Source organism: Pteropus alecto, unplaced genomic scaffold, assembly GCF_000325575.1.
Source record: "Pteropus alecto unplaced genomic scaffold, ASM32557v1 scaffold41, whole genome shotgun sequence".
NCBI lineage: Eukaryota > Metazoa > Chordata > Mammalia > Chiroptera > Pteropodidae > Pteropus > Pteropus alecto.
In genome coordinates this window covers 1,821,468-1,839,317 of record NW_006430464.1, presented here as the reverse complement: position 1 = coordinate 1,839,317, position 17,850 = coordinate 1,821,468, and the positions used below count along the sequence as shown (strand labels likewise).

Below are 17,850 nucleotides of genomic sequence, written 5' to 3'. Positions count from 1 at the left end.
GTATTCCAAGAGTCCCAGATTCTTTCTCAGGGGCTCTCCTAGACCTCTACTTCTTAAAAACAAAACAAAACAAAAAAAAACAAGAAAACAGAGTCCCTAGTAGGGTTCCAGAGACATCCCTGTCCCCCACTCTTTTTAATCTCGCAGATCACCTCAAGGGCCTAAAGACCTTCCCCAGGAACTTTCCAGAAAAATACGACCCTCCATAGTGAACACTAAGGCTACAGAAACGCCCCCACACATCCAAATTATCTTGGGACCCCTCATCTCCCAAAGCAAACCCCGGCAATCTGGAGGCCTCCACCTCTGAGGAACTCCCAGAGCCCCAGAAAAGTTCATGCTCTAGGAGACAACCCCAGAATCCAACCTACTTTTCCTGAGACCCTCCCAAGGACCCCAGGGTCTTCATTTTCCAGGGGTCCCAGTGTCAATAATCTTCCACCTACCACAGAGACCCCAAGAATCCCCTGACTATTCAGAATCAGTGCTAGGCCCTTAGTCCCTGTGAACCTTCCCCCACCACCGCCCCTTCTCAATTCCCCATTTCACAACAACCGCGAGCTACAGGCGCGTGACTTCCCCACCTCCGGGGTGGCGGAAGGCGGAGTCTGGGACTCCCCTGCTCCGGATTGGTCACGTGCGGGCTCCAGACCTCGCCTCCCGCCACCGCGGATTGGCCAATTGCTCTCCCCAAACGCCCCACCTCCAGAGGCCCGCGCGCCATAAAAGAAGCCGCCTTGGTCACTGCCTCTCGCAGTGCCCTCGGCGGTCCCCCGGATCTGTCTCTTGCTTCAACAGTGTTTGGACGGAACAGACCCAGGGACGCTCCTTCTTCCAGTCTTCGACCACCCTCCAACCTTTTTTCCAGTCGCAAACTTCGGAACCTTCTCAACCATCCTTGGCCTGCGAGACCAGTCATCACCGTGTTTTGAGCTTAATTCCTTATTGCCTAACAACCATGAGCTCTCAGATCCGTCAGAATTATTCCACCGAGGTGGAGGCCGCCGTCAACCGCCTGGTCAACCTGTATCTGCGGGCCTCCTACACCTACCTCTCTCTGGTGAGGGTCTCTCGGACGCCCGGGGCCTAAGTTTCCCCGCTCCGCGCACCTCCAGCCTTGTGCGCGTGCGCGGGCCTGCTTTGTCCCGTTGGGGAGCGGGTGGGCGGAGCCCGCTGGCCTCCGGCTGACCATTGTTCTCGCCATTTCTTCCCGCAGGGCTTCTATTTCGACCGCGACGATGTGGCTCTGGAAGGCGTGGGTCACTTCTTTCGCAAGTTGGCCGAAGAGAAACGCGAGGGCGCCCAGCGTCTCCTGAAGATGCAAAGCCAGCGTGGCGGCCGTGCCGTTTTCCAGGACCTGCAGGTCAGTGGGGTGTGGGCTGCGGACGACATCTCCCAGCCGTCCCTGCACCCAGGCGCCTTGACCGCCGCGGTTTAGGCATCGCTCGGGCTTCTAGGAGGTTTTCGGCCTTGTGTGGATTTTTAATTATGGCTAAAAGTGGAGCAGCCCATTCCAAGACCGCGCCGTGGTCTCATGGCGCATGGAGTTGTAGGAGACTGGGGGGTGCGGGTTCGGGTGCGGTAGATGTCTCTTGGGCTAAGCGCTTTACCCCCGCAGCTGCGAGCAAGTGTTAGTCCTCTGTGGGTTATGTGGCCAGTTCTGAGCCGCCCCTGTCTTCCGTGTAGAAACCTTCTCAAGATGAGTGGGGTAGAACTCAGGATGCCATGGAAGCCGCTATGATCATGGAGAAGAACCTGAACCAGGCCCTTCTGGATCTTCATGCCCTGGGTTCTGCCCACGCAGACCCCCATGTAAGTGCCTCCTTCATCCAAGTCTGCCCATCCTAAGACCTTCCCTGGAATGCACTCTACATCCTCAGTCCTGGCCTCCTCTGTCAAATTTCCTTCCGAACCTCGTTCCCCCATCAGTCACACGGTTAGGTGCAAGTGGCAGCATTTTCTGTTTTTCCTCTCACAGCTTTGTGACTTCCTGGAGACCCACTTCCTAGATGAGGAGGTGAAACTCATCAAGAAGATGGGCGACCACCTGACTAACCTCCGCAGGCTGGCCTGCCCCCAGGCTGGGCTGGGCGAATATCTCTTCGAAAGGCTCACCCTCAAGCATGACTAAGAGCCTTTGGAGCCCAGAGGCTTTTGAGGGGGCCCCTCTGCATCCCCTTGGTGTTGGCCTTGTGCCTGAACCTCTCCCTGCAACCAGTAGACAGCCTTCCAACCATCTTGGAGCCCTCTACCATGACTTGGACCAAATTGAAACAATAAAGCTTTTTGCAACAGCTGTTTTTGTGTGTGCGGGCACATGTGCTGGCTGTGGGAAGCAAGGGTGGGATCTATTTTGATAGGCTAGCTGGACCAGGCCAGTGGGAGTCGGCCCCACCACCCTTTCCTGTCCTAAGGCTTCATCTCTCACCTGTGGGGTTTTCTGCCAGGCTAAGTGCTGCCCAGGGTCTAGTTTGGTAAGACCTGGGGCTGATGGCTAGAAGCAAACACCGAGAGATACCCACAGTAACCATACTGTGTGGCCAGATACTGTGCTCTATATAGTCCCGCTCAATCCAGAAAGGTTTAAATAGAATTACCAGCTCCATAAGGCTGAGTTGAGGCTATTACTATGTAAATTGCCCACAGCAGCTGGGAGGCACCCAGATCTGACCTCCAAAAGTTGCTTGAAGACAAAACAGGAAGAAAGAGGGATCTGGGGCTGGGAGCACCTGATGTGCAAGAGGTGCTGAGCTAAGTACAGAAATGGGATGTGAAAGTTGGGGGCCAAATCATCCAAAAGGGAACTGAAGAAGCTCGAGGATGACTTAGGAAACTTGAGTCCCAGTTACCAAACAATGTCAACTCTGACCCCTGACCTTTCCATGTTTTTGGTGGGAGAATCTGAGAGGTGGCTGCTGGACACATGTTCTTTCGTCCACTCAGAACCGTGCCCCTGTCACCGCACTTTGGTGGCCACTGGTGATTCTGGTGGGGGAGGGGGCTTGTGTCTGTCACACTGGCTAACAGAAAGGATCCTTACACCCGAATCCAAACAATCGGAGTTTTCTACTCCCCTGAAAATCAGTTGGTTCAGAGATGCACCTATGACGTAGACCTAGGGAAGACTAAAAAAGCAGATTTATCTCGAAAATAGAGCTCTATCCGGGGGACAGTAGGGTCAAAGCCCAGAGCGGGCAGAGCCCTGGAAACATGCTCTAAGTGCTGTCCAGAACTTTTTGCAGTGACAGAAATGTTCTACATCTGCATTAGAATAGGGAGCCACATGTGGCTACCTGTGGCTACCAAGCGGTGCCGAGGAATTTCGTTAACCTAAAGATCCACACGTGTCTCGTGGGTACCCTATGGACCCTTTTTCCAGTGACACGGCCCTTGTCTGCCAAAGAGCTTGAGCCAAGTTTTGGCCACTTGCAAGTTAGGTCCCAATTAAATAAAAGACAGGGGTGCCTTCCCTTGAAAGAACACTGGAATCTAGAATAGCAATCCAAGTCTCCATGACAGCGGAACGAGACAAGGGATCGGGGCAGCGGGAGGAAGAGGGGAGGTAAAGAGGAGGGAGGGGCTGAGTGCGATGCCCACCAAGTCCTCACGTTGGACCAGACCTGGGATTCTTAAATATAGTTGTATTTTTTCTTCTCCGCACACACTTCAATCACACCCTTTCTGCCCCCACCCTCCCAACTACAAACCAAGTGCATAAGACACAGCACGGCACGCGTGAGGGGGCACCTCCCTTTCACCAAAGCTGGGGGCAGGGCACAGCTTGGGGATGGAAGAGCCTCGAGGTAAAAATGGAGGTTCTAGAACCCAGTGGGCGCAGTTCTAGACCATGGGAAGGGGACCAGGATGCAGCATTAGTGGTAAGGTTCTAGACTCACCAGCCAGGACCTAGAACCCAGTGGTTTCATGGTGGGCCTGGCGGTTGTGGGGGTAGAAGACAGCCAGTTTTGTCCTTAGCAAGGGGATTCTCCCTAGAGGGCACAGGAGTCTCGAGATCCAGGGAGAGAAATCGGACTCACGGAAGGAGTAGGATCTGGTCCAGAAAAGGCCAGAAGGACATGGGGACCAAGACCGTATGTTCTCCAAGAGAAATGAGAAGCCAAGTGGTTCTGCGCCTCCCTTGCTTGGCAGAAGTGTGGAGGAGGAGGAGGGAAGCAGGTGGGAGAGGGATCCTCCAGGCAGAGCCAGATACCCCAGGGAGGGCAAGAACAGAGTGAAAACATGAGTGCCCTGTCCTGGAGCCCCAGTTCTGGAGTTGAAAAAGAGGACCTTCTGCACTCAAGTCTTTGAAAGTGCTCCAGCTTTGGACTTGATTGTCTCGTTACCAGGGACACCACGTGGTTTCCAGGGCTTGGCGGTCCCCAGGCAAGGCCTTAGCAGGGTGTGCTCAGTAGGGTGCAGAATTATAAGCCACAAAGGGCTCTAGAAGGCAACAGACGGGGTTTCCTAAAACCTCTGGCACCATGACGGGACAATGGCAGATTCCTGGACACTCCGACCCAGGCCAGGCCTAGGGGACTCCAGGGCACAAATGATACATTCTGGAACCCAAGAAAGGCACCGCGTTGTGGATTCTGGAGTGTTGGGGATTCCAAGAGCTGAGCTGGAGGGGCTGGAGTGTATAGCGGAGGGGGCGGGGCTGTGAACCTTCCAGTGGAAGGTTCGGGATCTGGAGTGGGGGTTATGAGCAGCACAGTTCTGCATCCGCCCTCGGGATGAGCGAGGCCCCGGCGGGCGAGGAGTGTGGGGTAGGGGACCTAGTTGCGCTCCTCACCCAGGGAGCTGGCAGGGCTGAGGGGTTCACTGGGGGTGCTGACTGAGCTGGAAGGCACCGTGTCCACTGAGCCGCGCTTGCTTCCGCCGCCCGTGGAGGACGAGCCGGAGGCGCGGCGCGGCCACTCTGGGGCACGGATGTTGCGCCGGTCCTTGGCAGCCTCCTCTTCCTCGTCGTAGCGCTCACCGTCTTCATTTGGTGGCCGGTCCTGGGGATCCTCCTCATCCTCGCTCAGGTGCGGGCTCGAGTGTCGAGACAGCGAGGGCGACGGCGGCACTGAGGCCGGCCGTGGGTAGCGGTAGCCTTGGGTCTGTGTATGGGGACATGAGCACAAAGGGCAAAGTGAGCGGTGGCCCCCAGTTCTGCCCAGGAATCCACCACCCCCGAGGCCTTCTGACTCTAGGAAGGAACCCCCACCCCCACCCCCAAGCCCAGCCCTCTAGCTCCTGGCCCACCAGAGAACCTGGGTCCACTCACCGCCTCAGCCTCGTGGGGCTCGTAGGTGAAGTCCTCTGGAAAAGCCTTGGCCAGCGCCATGTGGCGCGCTGACATGTAGTACTTGAGGGAAAGAAGGGGAGGGGGCATCAGGGGGCGGGGCGGGCCTGGCTCCAGCCCCAGGCAGACCTGGAGCGGGGCAACCCTGGCCACACCTTTTATGCAGATGAGCACGCTCTGAAGTACCGCCTCCTAGGCCCCTAAGCCAATCATCCATTTCCTAGCTCCACCCCGTATGTAGACAGGCAGAGCTGTGAGTGGACAGTCTCTGAGGCAAGGCTCCTTGGCCACACCCTTATGCAAATAGGAGAACTTCACACTTTTGCGGTCTTCGGCAGAAATTAATTTCTTAAAGGGACAGCAACTATGACAAGTAGGAGGAGACCGTACCCCCTTCGCCGGCCTTTGAGACTGAGGAACCAGAGACCCAGAATTCGGAAGCGGCTGATTCACCAGCAGAGGACAGGAAAGGGAGTTATACCCGGCCTAGGTATTTCCAGTCCAGAAGGTCAGAGAGGCGCTCGGTACGGTTCCGCTGGATGATGCGCTGCCGCCGGCTCTGCTGGCAGAAGCTGTAGAGGAAGGAGGTGAGCTGCGAGCAGGAATCATCCAGACTGCGGAACCGCCGGTCCAGAATGTAGATGCCTGTGGGGGCCAGGACGGGGACTCAGAGAACAAATTGGGGAAACCTTCATTCTCCCTGGGACTCTGTGGCACCAGGACCCTCCTCCCGAGGGGACCTAGGAGTCCACCCCGATCTGTTTTCTCTTAGTGACCCAAGGGTCCTCCTTCCCAGGATCCAAGAGTCCTGGCTCTCAGTCTGGGCGCTGACCGTAAGCCGAGGGGTCTGCGATGTGTTCCTCCATGAAGCAGCCGAAGCCGGAGAGGTTGGTGGAGATACTGGGGATGCCCATAACCGTGCACTCAGCTGCGGGAAGTAGTGAGAAAGGCCTCCTTAGCTTCCCGCCCCACCTTGTCTGAAACCGCAATAAAAGCCTCAACGGCGCCCTCTACTGGCAGTTTTGCCAAGTGCCGGGCGCTGTGCTGAACAAGTCAGAAGGAGCTCGAAAAACTAGGCTGTGCGTTAGACTGTTTATTATAGTCCCTATTTCTTAGAGGGGCAGCTAAGGGTCTCAGAAAAGGGAATCCACTTGTCCCAAGGTCTCGGGATGAGGAAAAGTCTATAGTTGGGCGGTAAGGATGCTAATTTATTGATGGAGCTTTGGACCAATGTGTACCACTTTATTTAATTCTCACACCCTGTAAGATGCTTTCTTGTGTCAAACCATACTGTTTTGGCTATCACAGCTTCATAGTCTGTTTTGACAGGAGGTAAGAAAAGGTCTCATTATTACTATCGCTGTGTACAGAGTAAGTACTTTGCCTTGTTTACTCTCTTAAATAGCACTGAGAAATGTTTCGAGGGGTTTATATAATTCTCATATGATGTTTCTAAAAACCTCTGTAGGCTGCAAAAGCAGGCATTAACTATAACAGGGCTTATGGTGAAAATAGGGTACGGTCCGACCACACAAAATGGATGCACCATTTTAACCACAGATGAAACGAAACTGGCAAAACTAAATATCATGCAAGCACAGTTTAAAAGCCTTGTTAAATTACTCATAAATTAAGAAATACTATAGCTAGCGTGGTATGTATTTAGCCTTAAAAACATATGAGAACTGCAGATAAGCGGTTGCAACTCGGAGCCTATGTCTAAAGGGAGCCAACCTCAGAAGGTGGGGAGCCGACGGGCACTGGGGACAGCCCGGGGAGACGTTGCCCCAGCCACATTCGGTTTTGTTAGTGAACTGTGCATTAAGCCGTTGTCATCAGCATATTGGGGGAAATCACATGTGAACCGTGATATCAGCCTTCCAGTTACACATCACATGAGCTGCTGTGTCACAGAAACACACTGTAGCAGAAAAGATTGTTCCTGTATTGCAAAGGATGAGCTTGGGCTCAGACAGAGCCAGTCCCTGGTTCCCGGATCATGCCAGATCTGACGAGGACCCCACTGCCATGCAGCACTCACCTGGCGTGTAGCCCCATGGCTCATAGTAGGAGGGGAAGACCCCAAGGTGGCAGCCACGGACAAACTCCTCATAGTCCACCGGGAGCAGGGGGCTCGTGGAGGAGAGGAACTCTGGGTGGAAAATCACCTGGCAGTGGAAAAGAAGGGCTCAGCCTGAGGCACCTTAATTAGCTACTCTCTGTCATCCCAGAGTGGCCTGGAGGGTAAAAAATCTTGTCTAAAGTCACACAAGTCAGTGGCAGGACAAAGATTTGAATCCAAGTCTGTCTGCCTCTGAAGCTAAGGCTCTTTCTAAACAAAGCAAGCAATCCTTCGATAAACAAGAGGAGGTGGGAAATGTGAGGTCCAGGCTCCCCCCACCCTCCGGCAAAGTGCAGGACCCTCACCTTGACCCTGTCGGCACTACTATTGAAGAGGCCAATTCGACGGATGGTGGTCAGGATAGGGTCCGAGGAGTCGTCCAGCATATTGTGGGTGCACACAGGGGGGAAAGACTGCCGCTGTAGGGGGCACAAGTGGGGTGGGGGTCAAAGAAGGCACCTGCTGACCCTGAGGATCCAAAGAGACTACAATTCCCACCAGGCTGTGGGGCAACAAGCCCAAAAGATTACCGAGAGTTGTAGATTTCCTACTTGGCTCTGTCTATGAAGGTTCTTTCCCCTTTCGCCACCCTGAGCTGAAAAGAAACTACAGTTCCCAGTTGTCTTTGAGGCAGAGCCAGGGTTAACGAGCCCCATGGACTACCCTTGGCTCTATCTTCGAGAAAATCCCAAGGAATGATAACTCCTCCCAGTCGACAGGACAGAGGATGCCAATATGGTAGCAAAGTGCAGGTGTGGCCGAAAGTTGTCGTTTTCTTATGAAAATCCTGGCTCTTTCTCTCCAAACTCCCTTTACTCTCTGTGCTGTATCCACTGCCTCTGCCTCCATCCCAACAGAAGCCCAAAGAAACCACAATTCCCTACGTGGGAATTATCACTGAATGAATTCTTCTTCCGATTCTCACTGAAGGAGGATAGGGCTAGTATGATGGAAGTCCCAGGAGACCACTGGAATGTAGAGTTCTTTGCAACTGTTCCGTCCTTTCTCTCATTAAAAGCTATGCTCACCTTTAGTTGTCTACTGACTCCAGGGGCCCAAGAAACTGTAACCCCCAGCAGCCCTCAGTGAGGCAGGCTGCTTTAGGGAACTACTGGAAATGTTAGTTTGGCTAAAAGCAGGTCACACCTTGTTTACGAAACTTGGCTGTCAACCTTTCCATTCCCCAGGAAATGTCTCACCAATCCCGAACAAAGGGAACAAAGACGCTTGACTTCAGAGAATGAAAGAATCCTAACTCCCAGAAATCTCTGGGGCAGAAAGCCCCAGGGGTTGCTAGGAACTGTAGTTCTCATTTGGTGACTGAATTTTTTCCCCTAAAGTTTCCCATCCACATAATTCCATTAACCTCAGGAATCTAAAGAAGCTCCAATTCCCAGGGGTGTTTGGGGACTACGACACAGCCGGTGGGGTAAGACGTAGCGCCTGCGGCGTGCATTCAATGTTCTTCAGGTTATCAGTGTTTTAGATGACCTCCTGGGCATTCCCTAAAGAGGCCCACCGAAACGGCCACTCCCAGAGGTCTCTGGGGGCAGAGGTGGAGTTGGTATGCAGCACAGCCCAAGGACAACTGGGAGTTGTGGTTCTCCTCCAGCGGTCTTAACTTTCTAAAGTCCGCATGGACCCTGGGGACTCAGAGAAAACACAACTCCCAGCAGCCCCTGTGGCATAATGAGCCCTGGGAAGGCAGGCGGCCCTAAAGGCTTCTGGGAATTGAAGTTCGGCCAACCAGCGCTCACACCCTTCTGTGGACCTCCGAATGGATTCCCTAGAAAGGTCTGCCCAATAAAGTAGGACTCCCAGTAATCTCCCGGGTCAGAGCTGACATAGCGAGCTGCCCCTGGGGCTGCTGGGAATCGCCATCCTTCTGCTCCGGGATCCAAACCGTACCTGCGTGGCAAAGATGGCTCTCTTCATCATAGTGAAGTCCTCCTTGTCCAGCATCTTGTTCATGTCTGGGAGGCTTCCCCTGCAGGGCGGACAGGGGCATGCATCTGAGAAGGGGTGAGGAGAGGGGCCAGGGCCTAGGCGGGTACCGGGCTGAGGGTGGGGGCACTCACACCAGCAACGATTCGTAAAGCTTCCTCCCAAACTTCTCCTTCACCGCATTGGCCGTATCCCTGGAAAGAGCAAAGCAACATCACATACACACCGGCCATTTACTGTTAGGTTTCTGGGGCTGCTGGGAAGCTGAGGTCTGAGCAGCAAATCCCTGGGGATTCCAAGCTAGAGGATGGAGACCTGGGAGACAGGCCCTGGAAGGCTCAGATCCCTTGTGCCTCGCATCAGCTGTGTGGCCAGGGACAGGTGGCCTTCCCTCTCTGACTTCAGTGACTCATCAGTCAGATGGAAATAAAAATAGAATCAACCTCAGAGGTTAGCAGTGGGAACTGATGAGGTCATGACAAAAAGGTGCACGGTGCCCAGCACACAGCGAGCTTTCCAGAAATGTCAGCTATTATTAGGACCTGTACTAGTCCTGGAGGTGGCAACACTGAGCCCCGTTTTATAAAAAGGGAAAATTATGTGCGAGAAGAAAATTTATGGACACAGATGAAGCTGACGAATAGTGCCACCCTCTAACCCACTGTTGTTCCTCTGGTCACAATCCTCCCATAGCTCTGGCCCCACTCCTGTCCCATCGGCTCCGACCCCAGCCTCAGGGCCTTTGCGCTTGCCGCTCCCCAGATCGACACAGGGCTCCCTCATTTCCTCTATTGGTCTCTACCCAATGGCACTTTCTCAGTGTGGCCTGTCCGCACAACACTGTCATAGCCTTTTTTTTTTTTTTTTGGCACTTTCTATAGAATTTTCTAGAATGTGAGCTCAACGAGAGAAGGGATTTTATCTTTTTTGTTCCCAGCTGTGTGTCCCAGGGCCTGGAACAGTGCCTGGCACATAGTAGGTCCTCACTGAACACCTGCTGGCTAATGAATGGGTTTCACAGGTGAGGAAACTGAGGCTCAGGGAGGGGGAGTGGTTTGCTTAAAGTCGCCAAGCCAGCAAGGGTCAGTGGCACGAGTTGGACCTCGCTGGTTTGATATCAGAGCCCTGGTCTTGCTGTCACACTTGTCCTGCCTGCGACTTCTTACTGCCACCGAGCCGGAGGCGTCTTGAGCAAAGTGACTTCACTAGAAATTGGTGGGGCCGGATGTTCACGTTACAAATGACAAAACTTAAGATTCCACTGGACCCAGAGCACACAGCTGGGACCCCGGGCCGCGGGCTGCTGACCAAAGCTGCTTGCGCACGGCCTGGCCTTTGAGGGTTTCCACGTTGAAATTGTTGGTCCGAGCCGGCATGATGAAGAAGGCGACCACCGTCTGCTCGCTGCCGTTGACCTGAGGCGGAGGAAAGCGGGCGGGTCAGGGTCACGTGCGGGGAGGCTGAGGCCATCCACCCTTTTCCACCACCCAAGACCGTCAGGACGCTGGCATGCCCTTTCATGTCAAAGGGGTTCCCCATCGCCACCTCCCTGGGTCTCTGTTCCCGCCACTTATGTACTGATTTTCTCGTCCTCTCTTTGTCCCCTGGCAGCCCAGGCAGGCCTTACTCTGAGCAGATAGTTGAGCCGGGCCAAGGCCTCCAGGAAGACGTCGGCCCCCTTGTTGGAGAACTCGTAGCGGCCGGCGATAAAGAAGTACAAGGTCTTGTCCAAGTTGAAGTCCAGGTGCCTAAAGAAGCCACACCAGGCCAGGTGAGGCTGAGACCCTCGCCCTCAAGTCCTGGCCTTGAAACTACAAATCCCAGAAGCTCCAGGGGCAAAGAAGACCACAGATGGAGTGGAGGCCACATGGAGACTCCTGGGATTTGTGGTTCTTTAATGCTCAGCTGGGGATCTCCTTCAATACTCAGCTATTGTTCTGGCACTCGGAAAATCAAGAGGCGGAGCCCCCAACCTGTCCTCTCTCCCGAGACCTAGGGATCTGGCCCACGTACCCATAAAAATGGCCCCGCACAAACTCCTGGATTCGGGCCTTGCTCTGAGCATGGAGGTTCTGGAACTCATGCATGGCAGAGAACTTCTTCACATTCAGTCCATTGGGGGTCACGATATCTGGGAATGAGAGAGATGGTCCCATGTTTCATTTCTTCGTTCAGGTCAATGTGGTTGAATGAATAAATGAAGGAAAGACCCCTTCCTTTCTTTGTTTCAGTAGCTCCTCTAGGAGTTCCCTCGGTGACACGGCTGCCCTGCCTCTCGGATGCCTTCTTGCACAATATTACTCGCTCATGTTCATAAGCATACCTACAGCTCCCATCAGCCCCTGCACATGACTAACCAAACAGGAAACTAATCTACTCTGGGGCTTCTGGGAGCTGTAGTTCTTTTTTTTTTTGTCTCATTCCACCCAGAGGTGGGAATGATTAAACATCCCCATCCTGCTTCTCCTAGAATATATCCTCTATCTTCAGGCCTCCTTTATGGTCAAAACCATTTTTCTATCCTCACAGAAATGAAAGCATATCAACGAAAAATTATAACCCCCATCAGCTCCCAGGGTACAATTCCAGGACTACAAGGAGCTGAGCAGCCCAAAGGCCTTCTGGGAGTTATAGTTCTTGCCTTACATCCATTGAGAATTGAGGCTATAATTTAGGAAGAGTAAGTGGTTCTAACACTGCTTTTCTCAGAAACAAAATCCAATGACCCTCTACCCTCTTTCAGAAGACCCATATCTACATTAGCCAATAAAAGAATTTTACCATTTCTGAGATTAATATCAACGAAACTACATTTCCCATTAGTCTCTATGGTAAACAGCCAGGCAAGCCTCGTATTCAGGTCACGAACATAGGGCCTTCTGGGAGTTGTAGTTCCCTGCTCTTCACAGTGAGAAAGTTGATACGGCCTTTGCGCAGTCACCTGTCTTGTTCGTGTCTAGGGACCCCAGCTTGTCCCCCTACCTGGTTTCCTCTTGAGTAGGTGCTGAGCCTCGATGGCAGTGATCTGGGACACAGTGGTGAAGACGTGAGCGCAGTGGGCTGCCGCTCGCTCCATGCAGTAGCGATGATAGATTTGTCTCTCACCCGCTTCCTTGTCCACGTTGAACTGGGTGGAGAAGAGAGATGTCAGGTTAGGAAAACTGGGTAGAAGCCTGGAGGTGCAGTGCAGACTCCTGGCGGAGGTTGGGGCTGGAACCTGGACTCTTGGGTGCTGGGGACTTTGACTCCTGGGTCCTGGTGCAGACTCCTGGCGGAGGTTGGGGCTGGAACCTGCACTCTTGGGTCTGAGGGAGGAGGGTGCTGGGGACTTTGACTCCTGGGTCCTAGGAGAAGAGGGAGCTCCATCTCCCAGGGCTTTGTACACAGTGTTATGCTGTTCTCAAATATTGGCAGCCCCCACCGGCCGCACTCCCAGCTCACATTCTCCAGGTTGTTGTAGAAATCCACAGCGCCAGCACACAGGTATCGCCCCAGCAGCGTGGCGTGGGTGGTGAAGATGGTGGCCACAGACAGCCGCCGGGCGCGGCACAGGCAGAGCCCGACGCCCGCCAACCATTCGTGGAAGTGTGCGACCACGTGCGGCTTCTCCTCGCTCTGGGCCAGGAACTGTGGGGCAACAGGGAACGGGGCTGTGCTGTGTCTCCATGCGTGCTGTGAGGACAAGCAGCAGTCCCCAACGTGGACCAGGAAGCAGGGGAGAGGTAAGTCTGTCACCGCCACCACACGGAGTGGATGGTGGCCTGCTGCAATCCCCACAGGACGAGGAACTGTACGTTCCTGGGGCGGCTGACCCCATCCCCGGAGGCTGATGGGAGCTGGGCTTATTTTCAGACAATCTTCTAAGTCTCGGCAAGGCTGATTTGGAAAGATTGAAGTTTTACTGTCCATAGGTCCTGGGACACAATTCCTAGAGACCTTTTAGCTCCGTCACGAGTCGACCCACAGCCAATCCTGGCCAAAGGACTACAACTCCCCGAATGCCCTAGAAGCAGCCAGTTCAGATACTGTTTGTCCCATGATAGGGGAAATGAAGTGTCTTGAGCCTTCTAAAATCTAAAAGGGGGTCAGAACCAGGTCTCCTAGTTCTCATGAAAACTGGGGTTTCCTAAAGATCCAGAGCCCCACCTGAGAGTCAAGTTCAATCACTAAAACCCCCAGAATTTCCTGGGCTGAGCCCTCCAGCTGGGCCAACCTCCCCAGGAGCTAATGGCCCAGAATTCCTATACTCAGAGTGAATGAAGCTGGAATTGGGAATTTGAGTCCTTGGGTTAGAGGACTCAACTCCCAGAATGCCCTGGGAGAAACCAGCCCCGCTCTGGCCGGGGGGATGATTGCCATCATAGTTTTGGGCCTGAGGTTAAAAAGGGTGACATGGCGACCGGCAGTGGGGCCTACCTCACCCAGGAACCAGGTGGTGAGGAAGCCAAAAAGGACGGCGTCGTTGGCCTCGCGGTCGTACCAGGGCACCCCGATGTTGCACGTGTCCCAGAGCTCCCCCTTCCAGCGCTCCAGGGCCCAGGCCGAGGCCCCCACGTCGAGGAGTACCACGAGGGGGCTGCCCTCGATCAGCCAGCGCCCGAAATATGCCTGTGGGGACCCATGGGGAGGCTTAGGGCATTACCAGTGTCTGGGCACAGCGCGTATGCCAGTCCCACCCACGGGCACGTGTCGGAGCTTGCTGCCTCAGCCCCGCCATCTTGTTTCTGCGTCTGCTGCTCAGTTCTTACTCGCCGCCTGATTTCTCTATCTGCCGTTCGTTTTTCCCACCACGATCTTTTCCTGTCTCCGTCACACCATTTTTCCTGTCCCTTGCTTAGTTTCCAGAACTGCTGCCCTCCGCCCCCCGCTGCCTCCTTTCCGTCCTCAGAACCACACGTTTTACATGTCTTGTCTCTGTGTCCCCGCTGCCTTGTTTCTGTTTGCTGCCACATTTCTCTCCCCAGCCCATCGTGATGCTCTCTGCCAGGATCTCTTCTTTCTGCTGCTAATTCGTTCCCCTGGCTCCTTTTACTGTTCTCGCTGCCACATTTCTATGGCCGTCCGCCCTCTTTCCCCACCCCGGAGCTGTATTTTTCTATCCACTGCCATGTTTCTAAGCCTCGCTGTCTCATTTCTGCCACTGCCACATTTCTCTTGTCTGCTTCTTTCTTCCTCAGACCTTGGTGTCGTCGTCATTTCTGGGCCTGGTGCCACAGCTCTGTCCAGCTGACAGTGATCCTCCTCCCTAACCTGGCTTTTCCCAGCCTCGGGAGCCTGACCCTGATGCCCCTCCCCGTCCCAGCTGTTGTCTGCCCTTTTGCTGGGGGGGCTATTCTTAGGCCCCCAGCACGTGGGGAGCAGCTGCCATGGGGGGAGGGCTGGGCTAGGGTTCCTTGGGGACACCTCTGGCCTGACTGGCCTCCAGACCCCACCCCAAACCAGAAGCTGAATGAAGGAACCACTGTACCCCTCCCTCCCAAGCACCAGCCTGTCTGTACTCAGCACTGCTGCCTCGCAGGCTCTCTCCCTGGGCGGCGGCCATCTCTGTGTGCTCATCCTTCAGCCCTCATCGGCGGCCTGGAACGCTCCGCTCCTCTCTTTGATCCCGGACTCTGCCCCTCTAAAGCTCTGTCCCCTGGGACTGCCCGATGACCTCTCCTTCATTAGTATTCCACCTTCCTCTCTCTTTCTAGGTCTTTCTCTCTGAAACACCGGGCTACCTCTCTTCTGTGTCTAGACTGTATCTCTTTCTGTACTGCTCTAGTCCCTGGAGGGTGGGGAAGCCATTGTCACCTTTTGGGACACTCAGTCTCTCTCCATCCGCCTCTCTCCCTTTGTCTGCCTGTCCACCTCACTCTGCGAGCTTGGCTGTTTATAGTAATAATGGTGATGGTGATAATAATAACCACAACGATAAAAGCTCACCCGCAGTTCTAACTTCAGGCCAAGAACTGGGCTGAAGACTTTATTAACTATTTCATCCTCCCAACAACCCTACAAGGCAGATTCCGTTAGCCAAGTTCACGGCCGCAGGAAGTGCAGAAGCTGAATTTGAACTTCAGGCTCTAGAAACCCTACTCTGGCCACCTGCCTCACTCCATGCCCACCCCGCCCCCCCCATCCGGGTCCTGTCTGGCTGTCCGTCTTTCCATCTAGCTCTTTTTCTCTCTCCTTGGGTCTGATGATCTTCGCCTCTTGGAACTGTCTCTCAGTCTGTCCTGTCCCTGCTGTCTGTCTGTCTGTCTCCATTCACCAATGTCTGAGAGCTTGGGGTTCACCCACCCACTTCATGGCATCCTGATCTGAGTGTCAATCTTAACTCCTGTGTCTGCCTGGGAAAAAGTACCAGGTTATCCTGTGCTTCTGTCCACGCCTCCCTCTCTCCCTGGGGCTGTCCCCCCGGCTCCAACTCCACCCCTTCTCCATCTGCTGCTCCCACCCTGGCGGCAAGCCCCCACCTACCTGCCCTCGGCCGAGCCATGTCCCACCTTGCAGCCCTTGCTGTTCATGGAGTCCAGCGTCCTCTTCAGAGCTGGGGTCGGGGGCTCGAGCAGTTCCACTTGGGTCCTCACACCCTGCTCCGTGTACGGTCCCACCAGGTAGTAGTTGTCACCCCACTCATCCCCTGTCACCTTCGCCTTCGTCTGCAGCACCGTGTAGATGCCACCCACTGTGGGCCCAAGTGCATGAGGACAGGCCCCAGCTGAGGTGCACAGGTCTGGGCCCTGGGGCAGGGTGGGGGACCATGGGTGGTTCTGGGGCCCTGGACCGGTGGCTTAGAGGGAAGAGGGGACTGGGGGCCCATGAATCACAGTCAGAGGGAGGAGGGGGTAAGGGGCCGGAGGACAGTCCTCCCGGGCCTAAGAGAGAGGGGAGCTAGACTTCTGAGTCTGGGAGATGGGGCTGGGGGCCTGAGCTCCTGGGTCTGGGGGAATTAGGGGCCGGGTTCCCAAAGAAGACAGACGCCGACAAGGATTACCAGGACCCAGACTCCTGTGTTCCCGGCTTACGAGAGCTGGATTTAAATTTTCAGCCAGGCTCTATGACAGAGGAGGACCCTATTCAGCTTCCCACAGTTGCCCAAGAGAAGCAGGACTCCCTCGTCCCGCAGGGACTCTGGTGACCTGTCCCCCAGTCTCCTCTCCCCAACCAGGGAGACAGGCAGGCGGGGCCCTGCTCCTCCCAGGACTCCACTCCAGACCCATGAGTCTGGGCCCCCAGCCTCCTTACTTCCTGAAATCTGGGCCTTGGTGATACATGGCTCAGTGTTTGCCGGCCCCTCCCATGGTGTAAGGCTCAGTTTCTCTCTCTCCCAAGACTCAGCTAAGAAAAACCCCAGTTTCCTCTCTTGTGAGCGGTGAGACCGCCTAGCTCTTGGGCTAACAGCCTCCCCTGGTTCTTCACACCCTGAACCTCAGGCTCTCTGAGGCCTGCACGCAGAAATCCGGGGCCCCAGCCACTCCCATCCCAGGGCCCAGCCCCTGACCAACTTGGGACTTGCCAGCCTTCCCTCATTCCAGTATCCATACGTGTGTGGCCACAGGCTCCTCTCCTTCTAGGAATCCGTAGCTCAGGCCCTCAGCACCTCCAGAGCCCAGGCGTTCAGGCCCCCAACCCTTTCCCACCCTGGGATCTAAGAATTAGGGTCCGCAGCCCCCTCTCATCTTTACACTCAAGTGACCAGTTCCTCCCTTCTCCCTTCACGACTTATGCATCCCGTCCCCGGTCAGCTCGCTCCCAAATGCGGACGGCCGCTGCTCTGAAACCTACCCGTCTCCCAAGTTTGCACTAAGAAGTGCAACCTTACCCCCATTCCCACCACCCACCTCCTTCCCTGTTCAGGACCCAGGTCTCTGGTCTTTCAGAAACCTCCCTCCGGGACGGAGGAATCTTTCATCTTAGCCTCTTCCTCCCCAGGACCCAGGACCCCGGAGACTCATCCCCACTCCTCCAGGGCCAGGAGACACATCGCAGCTCTTCCCCAAGGACACAGGAGTCATAGGCTCCTTGCCCAGAACCCAGGAGTCATGCTATGTAGCCCTGTCCCCCTACCCCTCAAGAGTCCCGGGCACCCGTCCCCGACTGCCCTTCTCGTCCGGGCCCCGCCGCCTGGCGTGCTCACCCTTGTTGGCCACTTCCCAGGCCACCTCGAAGAGCACTGTGTTCTCCATGTCGAATTCATCCTCCCAATCCTCCAGTCCTGGCAGTGAGGACATGGACAAAGTGCGGCTAAGAGGCATGGCTGACGCGGGAAGGGGACTCCAAGGGCCACAAGTAGGGGCTCCGGAGGCGTCCGAGGAATGCACCAGGCAGGGTGTGGGGCCAGGTAGCTGGTGCCCGAAGGGAAGCTTGCAACGCCTTCGGCTTCCTATTGCACGACCGCACCCCGTCCTGGGGCGCTCGGACCTAGGCAGCAGGCAGCCGCAGCGTCACTGAGCGCTGAGGGCCCCCGGCAGTAAAGCCTTGCGGCCGCCAGGAGGCGGCGCCCGTCCCCCTG

At 55.2% G+C, this 17,850-nt stretch overlaps 2 protein-coding genes across 3 annotated transcripts; one reads left to right on the top strand and one right to left on the bottom strand.

Annotated features, from left to right (window-relative positions):
* The first annotated feature begins 735 nt into the window (after window positions 1–735).
* Window positions 736–2,298, top strand: FTL (ferritin light chain). The gene is made up of 4 exons (XM_006905048.3): window positions 736–1,060; window positions 1,217–1,363; window positions 1,687–1,812; window positions 1,979–2,298. The coding sequence occupies exons 1-4, from the start codon at window positions 959–961 to the stop codon at window positions 2,129–2,131; spliced, it is 528 nt and encodes a 175-aa protein (XP_006905110.1). The 5' UTR covers window positions 736–958; the 3' UTR covers window positions 2,132–2,298.
* A 1,323-nt stretch (window positions 2,299–3,621) lies between these two features.
* Window positions 3,622–17,799, bottom strand: GYS1 (glycogen synthase 1). 2 transcript variants are annotated; one of them, XM_006905047.3, is made up of 16 exons: window positions 17,476–17,593; window positions 15,842–16,023; window positions 13,770–13,961; window positions 12,795–12,980; window positions 12,336–12,480; window positions 11,367–11,484; window positions 10,981–11,101; window positions 10,662–10,768; window positions 9,488–9,547; window positions 9,318–9,396; window positions 7,715–7,828; window positions 7,329–7,455; window positions 6,120–6,215; window positions 5,769–5,932; window positions 5,270–5,350; window positions 3,622–5,102 (listed from the first exon to the last, which is right to left on the bottom strand). In XM_006905047.3, exons 1-16 carry the CDS (start codon window positions 17,591–17,593, stop codon window positions 4,776–4,778), a joined length of 2,217 nt encoding a protein of 738 aa, XP_006905109.1. In that variant the 3' UTR covers window positions 3,622–4,775. The 2 variants fall into 2 exon arrangements, 1 of the variants encoding a protein (XP_006905109.1); XR_003047001.1 differs by lacking the exon at window positions 3,622–5,102 and having other exon boundaries at window positions 5,678–5,932; window positions 17,476–17,799.
* Window positions 17,800–17,850: the final 51 nt, after the last annotated feature.

Bases quoted from the DNA above. Each gene is read 5' to 3' on its own strand.
- FTL (XM_006905048.3), top strand. From the start codon at position 959: ATGAGCTCTCAGATCCGTCAGAATTATTCCACCGAGGTGGAGGCCGCC. The intron at 1,061-1,216 runs GTGAGGGTCTCT...TTCTTCCCGCAG, and splicing joins CCTACACCTACCTCTCTCTG to GGCTTCTATTTCGACCGCGA. The intron at 1,813-1,978 runs GTAAGTGCCTCC...TTCCTCTCACAG, and splicing joins CTGCCCACGCAGACCCCCAT to CTTTGTGACTTCCTGGAGAC.
- GYS1 (XM_006905047.3), bottom strand. From the start codon at position 17,593: ATGCCTCTTAGCCGCACTTTGTCCATGTCCTCACTGCCAGGACTGGAG. The intron at 12,481-12,794 runs GTGAGCTGGGAG...TTCTCCACCCAG, and splicing joins TCTACAACAACCTGGAGAAT to TTCAACGTGGACAAGGAAGC. The intron at 11,485-12,335 runs GTAGGGGGACAA...TCTCATTCCCAG, and splicing joins CCTACTCAAGAGGAAACCAG to ATATCGTGACCCCCAATGGA.